Source organism: Cyphomyrmex costatus, unplaced genomic scaffold (assembly GCF_001594065.2).
Source record: "Cyphomyrmex costatus isolate MS0001 unplaced genomic scaffold, Ccosl1.0 scaffold273, whole genome shotgun sequence".
Classification (NCBI taxonomy): domain Eukaryota; kingdom Metazoa; phylum Arthropoda; class Insecta; order Hymenoptera; family Formicidae; genus Cyphomyrmex; species Cyphomyrmex costatus.
In genome coordinates, this window is record NW_017276833.1 from 476,644 (window position 1) to 489,690 (window position 13,047).

Genomic DNA, 13,047 nt, shown 5'->3' on the forward strand with positions numbered 1-13,047 from the left:
GTGACATTAATAAGTTTCTTGTACAAGTGATTTGCGCAATATTTATAACAAGTTTACTTGAACATATGTGGCCAATAGAATAAACCTAATAAAGAATATTTTGAAACACATCAATAAGAGCCAACGTAGATAAATGGACTTAAATTTTATTACAATTAATAATAAATTACATGGATGGTATTACAACTAATAAATATTTTGATTAATTTTTTTGGTATGATAACCAAGAACATTGGTCGAAACGTTTGCCAGTTCCATAAAATTCTACGTGTGGATGTGCATTCATATTTCATAGAATAATATATTGCATTCGGATATGCAGATTGAAGATGGACCCGACGAAGAGGGAAATTACTACATGAGACCCGGAAGGTTGTCTGATTTATTGCCACTTCCTTACCCAAATGAGGAAGCGGCCAAGGCGGCCAATTTCGGTGCGTATCCACCAGATCTGACCTACATCATTTGCGCTAGAAGAAACGGTAGAAATTACTTATTTTCTTTGTTGACGGGTTGGAGGGAACCGCCAGCAGGTATATTTTTAAGCGACCAGCAATATTTTAATATCTACTTCCCTGGAAACGTAATGAGTATGGCGCAGGTAATGGTATTATTCAATGATATTATTCCATATATTTTTATATAAATAAAAAGAGTTATTCTTTTGCCTTCTTTTACCGATAGCTTCTCAGTAAATTTGATTATGAGATAAAAATCAATTATGAATTTTATCAAAAGCATTACCTCTTCCTCATGATATTTAATATTCATTGTCAGCTGTAAATAATTAAATAAAATTTAAACTACTGTTTATAATTAAATAAAACAAAGCGTTCATTACCTTCATTCGTTACGAATCCTGAGAATCACTCCTGGTAATGGCCTTTTATCGGCAATGTGAAATTGTCGATCTGCAATCTTGAGCTTCATAACAGATGTTTTCTATTGTTCTGGACTATATGTACATAAAAATCTAAAAAAAATTATGTAATTTAGAAAAGAAAACATTCTAGACACGAAATTGAAAATAAATAAATTATATTAAACTGTATATAATAATAAAATCAATTAAGATTCCTTATAATTCAAAAAATTGAAAAGAATAAAGGGAGTAGGGCGCAGAAGATGTCGCGCAATTAAAAACACCACTAATATAAGTGACAAAAACCATTTATTTAAATAATGCTCTTTTATTATAAAAGTTACGTTCTTACATGTTTCGGTTAACTTTTTAGCCCTCTTCAGAGAAACAAACTAATTTACATAACTAATCAATACAATTTTTTTTAAATCATTTAAAAACTACGATAAACCAGCCTTGGTACTCCTTAATAATCGAACAATTTATATAATAAATATTCACTAAATTATTTCCTCTGTAAATTTGTGATAAATGCCGATGAGAAATTGATCGTGTTAAATTAAACTTTATCAAGAGAAATTATTTGGGCATTAATACAGTTAATATTTCTTTCTCTGATTAATCTTTTATGCTAATAAAATTTTAATTGCGCGCTCTAGCATTTGATAACCGTTACGAAGTATTATAATATAAAATCATGTACAGATGCTAAGTACAGGAGTGGTGGAATATGATGATGGCACTCCATCGACGATATCGCAAATGGCAAAGGACATAGTTGAGTTTTTAAGCTGGACATCTTCGCAAGAATTTGATGTACGAAAACGGATGTTTATCAAGGCAGTGGGAATCTGTATTTTATTATTAGCTTCGGTTGGTCATTATATGAGATTCGTTTGGTCTCATCATAGAAGTAGACAGATAGCATACATACCCAAGAAAAAATATTAAGAAATATTCTCACAAAAGATTTCCAATAAAAATCTTAATGACGGAAGTTCTTCGACGTTAAACATGAAATATATGAAGTAAGTGAGTTATGAATTGAAATAATTTATTGAATTCATGAAAATTTGAATTTAAGGTTAATAATAATTATTTTTTAGACCCAAATTGTCATGATAATTTTTAACAATTTTTCTATCACTCCTGATCAAAGAAAGTGTTAAAGTATAACCCGTAAACCTTCTGGTATAATTGAAAAAAATACCCGTGGAAGCCTCAAATGTGTAATGAAAGTGTTAAAGATTATCGAACATATAATATTAATTGATTAAAGGGAAGAAATATTAAGGATAAGTTACGAAAGCAGGTTCAACAAAGATTTTTCAGAAAAATAATTAATTTGCTAATTTATAAATACAATATGTTACAATAATCAATACATTAATAAATGTAAAATACATTAATCAATAAATAAGAAATAGCAATTAATTGTAAATAAAATAAAATAAACTTTAAATAATCCAAACTTTATTAAGAATGTCAAATAAAATGCCATTAAATTAAAACCAATGAGTATAAATTATTATCAATATAAGAGAATGCTAGAATTGTTTTGTTTTATTCGATAAAATATGATATTAATTTTCGGATTCTCCTACCTTTTTCACACACAATTGTTTATTTAAATAAATCTAAAAATCCTTCTCTATACAATTAAAGTATAATTAAAGACACACGCACTCTTAGCGCTTTTTTTTACCTTTTTTAAAAAGGTAAGTTTATATACGATTGTTGAAATAACTTGATAGAAATAGTATTCTATTATAGTAGAGATATTTCTCGTTGTAATTGCCATTGTTATTTGTATTTTATTATCATTCACAAAAAAATTACAATAATTAGATCATAAACGAAATAACATAATTTTTCTATAAAAGACAATAATAAAAAAATTGCGCTTATTATTACTTACTTTAGTACCTTATACGATTAAAAATTCAATTATCGTAATTTCGAGAAGCAAAATAATATGATAACTTATATTATAAGCTATAAAACTTTTGAAGAGAAAATAATTATATTCTATGTAAGATAGCTTTTTAATATTGATTTTACTACGATATGATCTTGTTGAACTTCGCGGGACAGATGGGCACGTGCTCAAGAGATACCATAGGAATGCTTTATTTGATATTAACGAGATATATTACACCGTCACTGCGCTAACGAAATTATACACACTCACGTCGGGTTTCCTGACAGAAAAATGTAGTAGTCGTTTTTCGCGCTACGAATATGTCTCATTTCAAATATGGTAAGCAATACATTGATTGACGTTATTAGTTTATTGCAACTTGCGGGAAACGCACATTTGGAAAGTTTTCAATTTATATTATCTCATTGAAGAAAAATAAATTTCCGTATATATAAAAAAAAATAATGTCCTCTTTTAGAATATCTAATAATTCTTATGGCAAGGAAATTGTATGTTTTTTTTTTTTAATTCATCCCTTTCTTACATCTTATATTTTTTTCACATGTACGCAAAAATTGTATTTCCTATAAATTTTCATAAATAAATTGTGTTTTGCGCGTTTTTTTTTCTTTACAAAATACTGTCGTGAATTCAGTGATCTTTGCAATATTCTGGTGGATCTTCACTACAACTGGGAATATTATTCAGAACAATGACATCTGTGGATCTTATAATGGCAGACGTCTGTATCTGGAGTTAGGCGAGAAAAGCATTCTCTACGCAAAGAACGTCGCCTTCGTCAGAAATTTATCAAGGCAATTGGTGCCGCATCTTTTCTCTACGATGATTAACAGTTCACATCATCATTGCAGTCTTGAACTAGTGACTTGTCCGTCCTGCATGATAGTTCTCACTTTCAAGAATATTGCGCTTCCACATCACTGTGGTGACGGTGGAATCCTCACGGACAGCCCATGCAGGTAGATATCGAATGGTGACTATTGAACATGCTATCGAATGAAATATCAAATAAAATTCATATCTTTTTGGAGCCTCCAACTAGAAAAAAAAACAAGGTGACTAAAACATATATGTCCCCCTCCGAATCGAACAATTTCTTCATTAGACATTTTCGCGTATCATTAACGGTAACGGAGATATTGCCTTATAACAGAGTTTACTGAGACACCCTGTATATACGTTTTAGATGTGACTACGTATGGCTTTCGGAACCACCCTACGAAGAGGTTTCCGGTTCACCTTTCTGTGGATTGTACGCACCGATCACGTATAGATCGAGCACAAGAACTCTGTCTATAACTCTACTTTACAGCCAGTCTCACAAGCACGCATTTACCATCGAATGTACAGCAGAAAGTTAGTAAAGAAATTAGTAATTAACATTGTAACAGAAGAAAAGGTGGTGCTATGTCTAGTGTAGTTATAATGACACCCCTTAATATCTCCGCTATTAGTAGGTGGCAATTTCTAGTTATTATTTATGGAATTATTTCTTGTTGTTAGTAGCTTGCCGTAATACTATATATGACACTAACGATATGTCAATACACAATAGTCAGCTTATTTTTATTATTACGTATTTTTACTTTTAAGCATTTTGACACGTTTTTAAAGTAGATACATTTTAGCATTTAATATATACCATACTTTCCCATTCTTATTATATTGGCCGTGTTGGAAAGTATTCTGAAATCGACACTCTCGTTCCAGGAAATAGATTGCATCTGAAAGGGACAGAAATGACATCAAGAGCATCGACAAAGAATTTAAATAGTACTGGCGAGGGTATTTTGATGTCGCCATTTTTTCCGGCTCGATATCCTCGTGACTTGAGCTTGGAATATATCATAACGTGCCCCAATGAAGCCCCTTCCTGTCGTATCAGATTGTTGTTTAGCGACTTTCAATTAGCGACGGTCTCCATAATGGAGGTGCATTTCTAATTATCTTTTAATTAACTATCAGAAAGACTTTTGTGTAACAAATTGATATCAAATATATGTTCCGCAGTTTTAGCTCAATTCTTTTTTCTTAAAACAATAATCTTTCGTATTTTATAAGAAAAATAATTAAACAATTAATATTATTTGTAAATCGAAAGAAAGTTTAATCTATTAAAATATTTATTCGAATATTTTAATTAAAAATTTTTTTCTACTCTGTCGAATAATTTCATGACTAAACGATATTCTCGATTCGTTTACCGTCAACAGTTTTATGATTGGAATGGACAACGTTTAGACGTGAGTAGTGGAGCCCGATTTCGCCCTCCGATCATAGTGAGCTCTGGTTCATCATTACTGATAAGATTCTATGCGAATGGCGGTACAGGTCTTGGTTACAAGGCCTTTTACTCCTTCATTATCGGACATACATATGACAAATCTGTACAGCCGATCACCGACTGCGGTGGATATGTGGAAAATTTAGGCGGCGCTATTACGATGATAAACATGGTCGGTCGAGGAGTGAAGATCTATGATTGCGTTTGGCTAATCAGACCACCTAAGAACTTCTTGCATATGAAGACGCATATGTATCTGAAGGTAGTGAGTTTCGCTGGCATGGGTACGTTGCAAGACGAATTAAATATTTTATTCAAATATCTAACAAAACGACAAAAATTTCTTCTTCTTCTGCCAATTAATTTCAATTAGTGTCTATTCTTCCATGGAGCAACCTCATAGAAAAGATGAAATTAATGTGAAGCATGATTCTGATTATAAAAAAAATAGGCAGAATCGGTTTTCCCATAAGTACCCGAGCACGATTATTTTTCAGCCGGCAACACGGAGTTAATCATCAAGGAGGGTCCAACTTCGGCTCTGATGTCACTGGAAGTTATTCGACATCCAGCGAATCAATTACGATCGCTAATACACAGGGAACACATAGCACCGATCATCAACGGATTCCATGTGAGTCTTCGTGGTACATTCAATCCAAGTTCTCACTTGGCAATTGCGTATGCAGCCTTCAGTTACATAGAGGGTAAGTCTGTCCTCGATGACAAATAAATGAGATGCAAGATGATGGCCTCATTCCAATGAATTAAGCACGTTTTAAGGTAGTTCTTTACTGCTGAAAACATAGGGTGCCTCACCAAAAATTACATATAAATATTTGCATAATTTAAATAAAATCTTAAAACTGTATATCTACTGAAATGCGCTATAAAACATCTCATTGTATCGAGATTTTTGAAAAAGCATTATTTTAAAGCTTGAAATCTCTACTTTTCAGACCGGTACTTCAAAGCAGTACTAAAAACGGTTTTACTGATATTTCATAAATGAAGATGCATCAGATCTCAAAATTCTATACGAATTTTTCAGATTTGTTGCATCTGCAGTTTGTGTAACTTTATGTCTTTATGAAATATCAGTAATTTGAGGAAATATCATTCTTTGAAGTACCGATCTGAAAAATAGAGATTTCAAGTTTTAAAATGCTTTTCTGAAAATCTCAATACGATGTTTTTTTAACAAAGTTATTCTATCTCGAAATTTGTCTATTTTTACTGGGTGGAACACAGGTGATGCTTTAATTTTGTTGAGTAGTGTATTTATGCGAATTTTAATTAGTATTCCCAATGCGCTGAATATTTCGGTACAGTAGAAAAAGAATCGTCATAGAATGTACAAATATTAGAATATTGTATGAATACTCGTTATATATTGTATACGAAAATCACTTACGAGCGTGCATCTCCGTCTTAATATACATTTCGTTTGTTTTTTTTATTGGATTGTGTAGCCAGATTATAAGCATCTACACATTTCGGCCGATTTTGAACTTGGTTCCCATTCCTCGTCTTATAATACTATTCCGCGCAATCTAAATATTGATCGGCATTTAGCTTGTAAGCGGGATAGTAAGAGACGGGAACCAAGCTGAAAGTTGCCCTCCTCTGGATAATACGTTGCAGATTGCTTTGCGGGCACCGATTTTCTGTGTCAGAATCACAGGTGTATTTCAAGCAAGCTGAATTGTGACGGTTTTGATCATTGCGGTGACAACAGCGATGAACCAACGACGTGTTTTCAAAGTATGTATCTATTCGTTTTCAATCGATTTTGTATTTAAAAATGAGTTTGTGTAAAAGCTAATGCAGAGAAAATTATATCGAAATTAATGCAATGTAACAATTCTATATACTTTTTTTTAAACAAAACAAATATGCTATAATAACTGTAGCAATAATTTAAATTTGTACAAAATGTTTAAATAATAATTGTTTACAATAAACATTTCTTTTTAATGTAATGTATTTAAATAACATTTTTTTACGATATGTATATTTTTCATAATGTACATGTTTAAACATGTACATTATGTATTTATATTTTAGATTAAACTTCTTTATTACAAAATGTTTAAACTTATTCGTTATAAAATTGGCTCCGTGCCCTTGAATTCTTAGATAGTAAGTATATGTACTATTTTTATAAATTAATTTCCGAATGAAATTTCACGTACAGATTGGGAGATGAAACCGCGCGATCATAAGTGGCACATGAACAAAGCGAATTATTATTTTCCGAAGATCGATCGATATCCAGATTTGAAAACTGCCACTTTGGTATTCGTTGCTAGTAGCCTTGGCTTAATCATTCTAATATTGGCTCTCATTATACTGCTATACAGAATTGGAGCCAGAGCCAGACAACAAAGAGAACTACAGTCTCGTTTAGAAACAATCAGCGAACTTTTAGGTACGCCTTCGCAATTTCTTTGCGGAAAATATTCATTTAGAACACTTTTAGTACATTTATTTAAATTAAGAAAATTAATCAATCTTTTTTCATAAAAATTATTTGTTTTGAATCAAGCATGATGTAAAAATAATACATTTTTTTTAGATCAACCACGAACACAAACAAAGCACAACAAGAATGTTTTTTGAGGTAAAAGTTGATAATAGGGAATCACGAAGTAAGAGAGACAGAGACCGAACTTAATAGTGTGCGAGCTGAAAAAGTGAGCCTTTTTTTATAATTCCTACCAGGAGATAACTTAAAAAGTTTTTAATTCATAACATTACGTTAAGTTAAGATCATTGAAACTGGGACCTCTATTATCAATTTTTGACCTTCAAAACATATATTTAAATTTACTTGTACTTTTTAGAGATAGAAAAATATGATTGATACATTTCTATCTGTGAATGTTTATACAAAATTAATAGATAATATCGCGAATTTAACATGTGAATTATAGCATACTATAAACTACTAATGGAAGTTAGTTAGCTCCCATGAAACAGTGCGAGCAAAACATCTCTTATGATACTTCGGACAGTTTTTGATATTACAGACGGTGCACGAATTGATGAAATATCTATTCCGGATGATCCTCCTGGCTATGAGGCTCCGCCAGATTATGAAGAAGTCGCAAAGCTTGCTTTGTCGAAGAAAGCTCAATGCTTAAAACGCGACAGAATTTTCAACAGAAGCTCTTCAAATCAGTAAGATGCTCATTTCTTTCATTTTATTGGGTAAAGTAGTATACAATTTTGGGTATAGTAATTCTGAACAAAATAAGATTAAAATTCAATTTTTTTTAATCCGAGTTTAATTTTTTCCTGTTTGGTACTTTTCAATATCTTAAGTTCTTTTCTGTATTCGAAAAAGTCATGCTCTGCTAAATGGTGTAAACAAATTCTAAAAACATTTTTACAAAACTATACAGTTTCAATTTTAAACTTTACGATTAAAGGTACGAAGATGCTAATTCTTCTACTTATTTGATCGTGGAGAGCGCGAGCAACGATCGTAGCAACCAAACGACTCCAATATCTTCGGAAAACAGTCGATGTGCACAGTGTATACCAGAAAGTCCACCGCCTCCGTATATCACACCACCAGGAACTATATTGAGAAGCATAGCTAATTTGTCAACGTCAATGAAACAAATTTGTCCTATTCGACTCCGATGCAGCGTGCAATGTCCTCAGACCTCCTTTGGCGATCGTCCACCTCCTAGTGATCCATCCTTATTCATGAACACTGAGACTCTTGATACATATCAGACAGATTGTATCGCTTCGGGTACGAATCAACAAGAAGATCCCCCAAATGATCTAATCGTGCGTGAAGATGTCGAAGAAGATACTACAGTACTGCAAGAGAATAACGGACATGTTTCAGAAGAAGATTGTGAAGAGCTCGTTGATAAGTAATTTCAAGGCTTTTATAACATATAGTAATCTAGAATCTACATAGCGTATCTACTTATCATATTACTTCTTTAACTGCTACTCATATTAAATTGTATTTAATTGAAGGGTTGACAATTTGGATGGGAAGAATACTAATTGCTCTTGTGAGGGCGCGTGTGGCTGTGCTATTAGCTGTTCCAACCTGCAAGATCTATTAGTTGGTAATCTATCAACTTCTGTGATAAACGAAAATTGTCAGATGTCGGAGTCAGAACGCGATCAAATAGCAATCGTGTCTTCTCTCGTAAGGAAAATCGACGAGCATCAAGAGGAAGATTTTTTTGTTTCAAAAAGTGCTATTGTCAAACATTTAGGTTCCAAACTGTCGAAACCATTTTATCATAGCACCAATTTAACAGCCACTTTGTCGCCTTGCGACACTTTGTATTGTTCCTCCAAAAAGTTCTCCTATGGTAGTTGCATTAATACGATCTCAACGATTAACAACTGTTGTGATAAGCTGCAAGACAATTTTGAAATGGTGTCGGAAGCAACTAGCAGCGTCGAATGTATCAGTCCTAGAACAATAGCAAACACACCGAATGACACACCAAAGAGCATATCTTGTATCACTCAAAACCATCGATTACATAGTAATCGGCAACACTCTAGCTGCAATATAGATAGTTTGTATGAAGGCATCAAGATCCTCGACTCGTATTTAGCACGCAAAAACTTCAACATCAACCATGAACACCGACATTCGGTCACCGTGATATTATTCGGCACACCAAAGCATAGACCAACGCGCAATCTAATCGCATCGTCGGAACAAACAAGAAGAGAAAGGTACATACGCACTCGTACTTGGCGCTCCAACGAAGATGTCCCATCAAATTAATTTGTTCTCGTTTGACGAAGCTGATTAATGGTAAAGTAATCAAGCATTTGCGCTTATATTAGCATAAATAAGCTGAAGTTCACAATTTTTTGAGATGGTATTAATGATTATGTTCGTCGAGTTTTTTTTTTTGTTAGACAATAGAAGAATTTTGCTATGAGTAATTACAATTTAAAAATAAGTAAAAATTTACAGAGAAAACGTAATCCCCTAATTTTTTTGAGTAGTATAATTTTACAGAAATATTATTAAATACAAAGATCCACTTTCACTGAATAAGGCTTTTTTAAAAAATCGGAAATAATGTAATCCTTAATAATATTAGTTTACAATAAAATTATTTTAAACCGGACTAGGTATTTCTTATAATTTTTGAATGTTAAAAACGATGTTACGAAGAAAATCGTAAAAATTTTATTTTCGCATTTGTTAGAATTCATTTTTGACTAATTTTATATGGAAACTAGCTACAAGTAATATATAAATTATGAGTTTTTACTTCTTTAATTAAAATAGATTATATTTTTATCGGTATTAACAAAGTGCAATAATTTCTAAGAAATAAGTGATTCTTTAAAAGGTGTTAGTATTAATGATTTTCCCGTTTATAGATTTAATTGTTTAATTAAAAAGCAAAAGAAAAAGAAGTTTAAAAACACACATATGACATTATTATAATTTATTATGAAATTAATTCACTCATGATCGATAACGCGATTAAAAAAAATTTTGACTTTACATATATTTATATATATATCAATTTAATGAAATTAAATAACAAAAAATATTACTTATAAAAAAATTAATTAACATTTAAAAAGATAGAAAAATTCTATGTACAAATATATTGATATTTGGATACTGCATAAAATCAATTTTTAAGGATGATTATTAATTATTCAGAGCAACAATCATAATTATATATCAGATTGAATTCTTTGAAATCTTATTGTCAGAAGAAAGAAGAGTGAAAAGGAGAGCGAGAATTAAATGCTTCTATATGATACGACAATAATAATAATTTAATGATCACAGAAAATTCTTAAAGACATACGCAAATATTTAAAAATATGATTTGTAAATTAATAATTTTATTTATATCTTATTAGGATAATTAATTAATTACACTAGTTTACAGCAAAAAAATTACTTTGGAGAGGACTACGTGTGTCTTATAGATTTTTGGATGCTAAAAACGATGCCTCAAGCGAAAAAATTCTAGCACATGCGAACGATTAACTTACCAGTGGACTAACTTACCAGTTGGACCCAACTTACCAGTATGACTCTATGATAAAAATAATCTTATCAATTTACTTTTTTCTCGCTTCCAAACGAAAAATTAGTATTTATTATATCTTATTTGGACTTAAAGAATGTTATACCTCGTAATTCAATCTAAATGTATTTTTGTCCAGCTTGGCATGTGGTCTCGCTTAGAATAATTTCTTATTCTTTTTTCAATTTTTAATTTTTTTTTTGTGGCTGATGAAGACTAAGTTAAGTCAAAATGTTCCTTATTAGTTGTGTGATTTTTAAAAATTAATATTATAAATTAATTTAAATTTATGTTCTGAAATTATATGCTCTTTATTAATTCGTCTTCCTTTTATTATTTATAATTACAATTGACTAATAAAATACAAACGTCTCGACTTTTTTTTACATGATCATTTTCAATGTTAAAATTTTGAAATATGAAATCTTAGTCGGACATTATTAATTTCCAGCGCAGCTCGAGTAACCTAGAATTTGTTTTAAATTAATATTCTGACTAATAATACTTTAAATATCTCTAGCACCATATTTTCTTATAAATTTAAATATATGCAACATTATATGTTTCTTATATCATAATTAATAATTTTTGGCACTTAGCTTATATTTAATTTTTATTCGTTAATAATAATTTTACGTATTTAGAAAGATCAATGAATTTAACTCATTAATGTTGACTATATTTTATCACTTATTTAAATGTTAAATTACAGCTTAGAGAACTCTAGTCTCAACTATTCTTAGTAAATAAACATATATATCCACTCAGGTCTCTAGTTTCTTGAGATGAGGTAATAAACTTTTGTATTCGATATATATATACCAAACAAATCATACCTCACATATTTTCACAAAACTCGATTCAAGATTGCGTGCAATAGTATATATTTAATAAAGTAATTAAATTCAATCGATCGTTACGGAAAAAGTACGGTTTAAATAAAAAAGTACAATATTTAACATAAAAGTAAAACTTGAAAAGTTTTGCGACATCATCGCGATATGAACGCATCGCGAAATTTTACGTTTTAGGAAAGTTATTTAAAATAATGTCTGAATACTTTACCGTCATATATTTTCAATTTAAAAATAATGTTTTTTCAAAGCCACCCTATAGGCGCATAATATTATTTAATATTAAAGAATGTATATTATTGTATATAATATTAACCTCAAATACTTTAGACATGTATTCCCGGAAAATTAAATGTAACATTTTAAGAATTATTCATTAGAATTACATATAATAATTTAATGAAATTATAATAAATAACATTAAAAAAATTGTTAATTATTGTTACATGTAATTCATTTTAATAAATTAACTTTATGGCTTGTAGCCCTTAATTTTTATAAATTTAATACAAAATTATTTAATATTTAATAAACATTCGTGAAATACAATATTAATGGATGGTTATATATCTACTCCTGATAATATCATATTATATAATTATTGAAAGTAACATGATTTAATACAATATTACTGTAATATAGTATGAACATTAAAAAATATAACATTTTTTTATAATAATTTGTATAAAACTGTCATACCGGTTTTTAGTTTATACATATAAGTATATGTTTAGAAACTAAAAATAATTTTTATTTACAAAAATAATTAATATTAAAAAATATTTTAATAATATATTATAAGGGTCTCAAAGGAAATATATCAAATATTATATAAGTGAATATAACAACTTAACATCCATAGAATACTCTCACAATGTTAAAAAATCTACAATATTCTTAAAATATAAGAACTTATTTTAATTTTTTAATAATATTTATTATATAACATTTAAAAAATATTTTGCGCCTATAAGGCAGTTATAGCTTAAAAAAGTTAATCGATTTAGTTGATTAGATACAACGGAATGTCAATGAAGTATAAAGTTGTG

The 13,047-nt window shown here is 30.1% G+C and overlaps 1 protein-coding gene across 1 annotated transcript; it reads left to right on the forward strand.

Moving 5' to 3' along the window:
- Positions 1-358: 358 nt before the first annotated feature.
- Positions 359-9,865, forward strand: Culd (CUB and LDLa domain). The gene is made up of 12 exons (XM_018540860.1): positions 359-601; positions 1,568-1,735; positions 3,405-3,763; positions 3,991-4,160; positions 4,515-4,735; positions 5,018-5,372; positions 5,586-5,795; positions 6,733-6,852; positions 7,286-7,519; positions 8,121-8,271; positions 8,523-8,981; positions 9,091-9,865. The coding sequence occupies exons 1-12, from the start codon at positions 359-361 to the stop codon at positions 9,863-9,865; spliced, it is 3,465 nt and encodes a 1,154-aa protein (XP_018396362.1).
- The last annotated feature ends 3,182 nt before the right edge of the window (positions 9,866-13,047 follow it).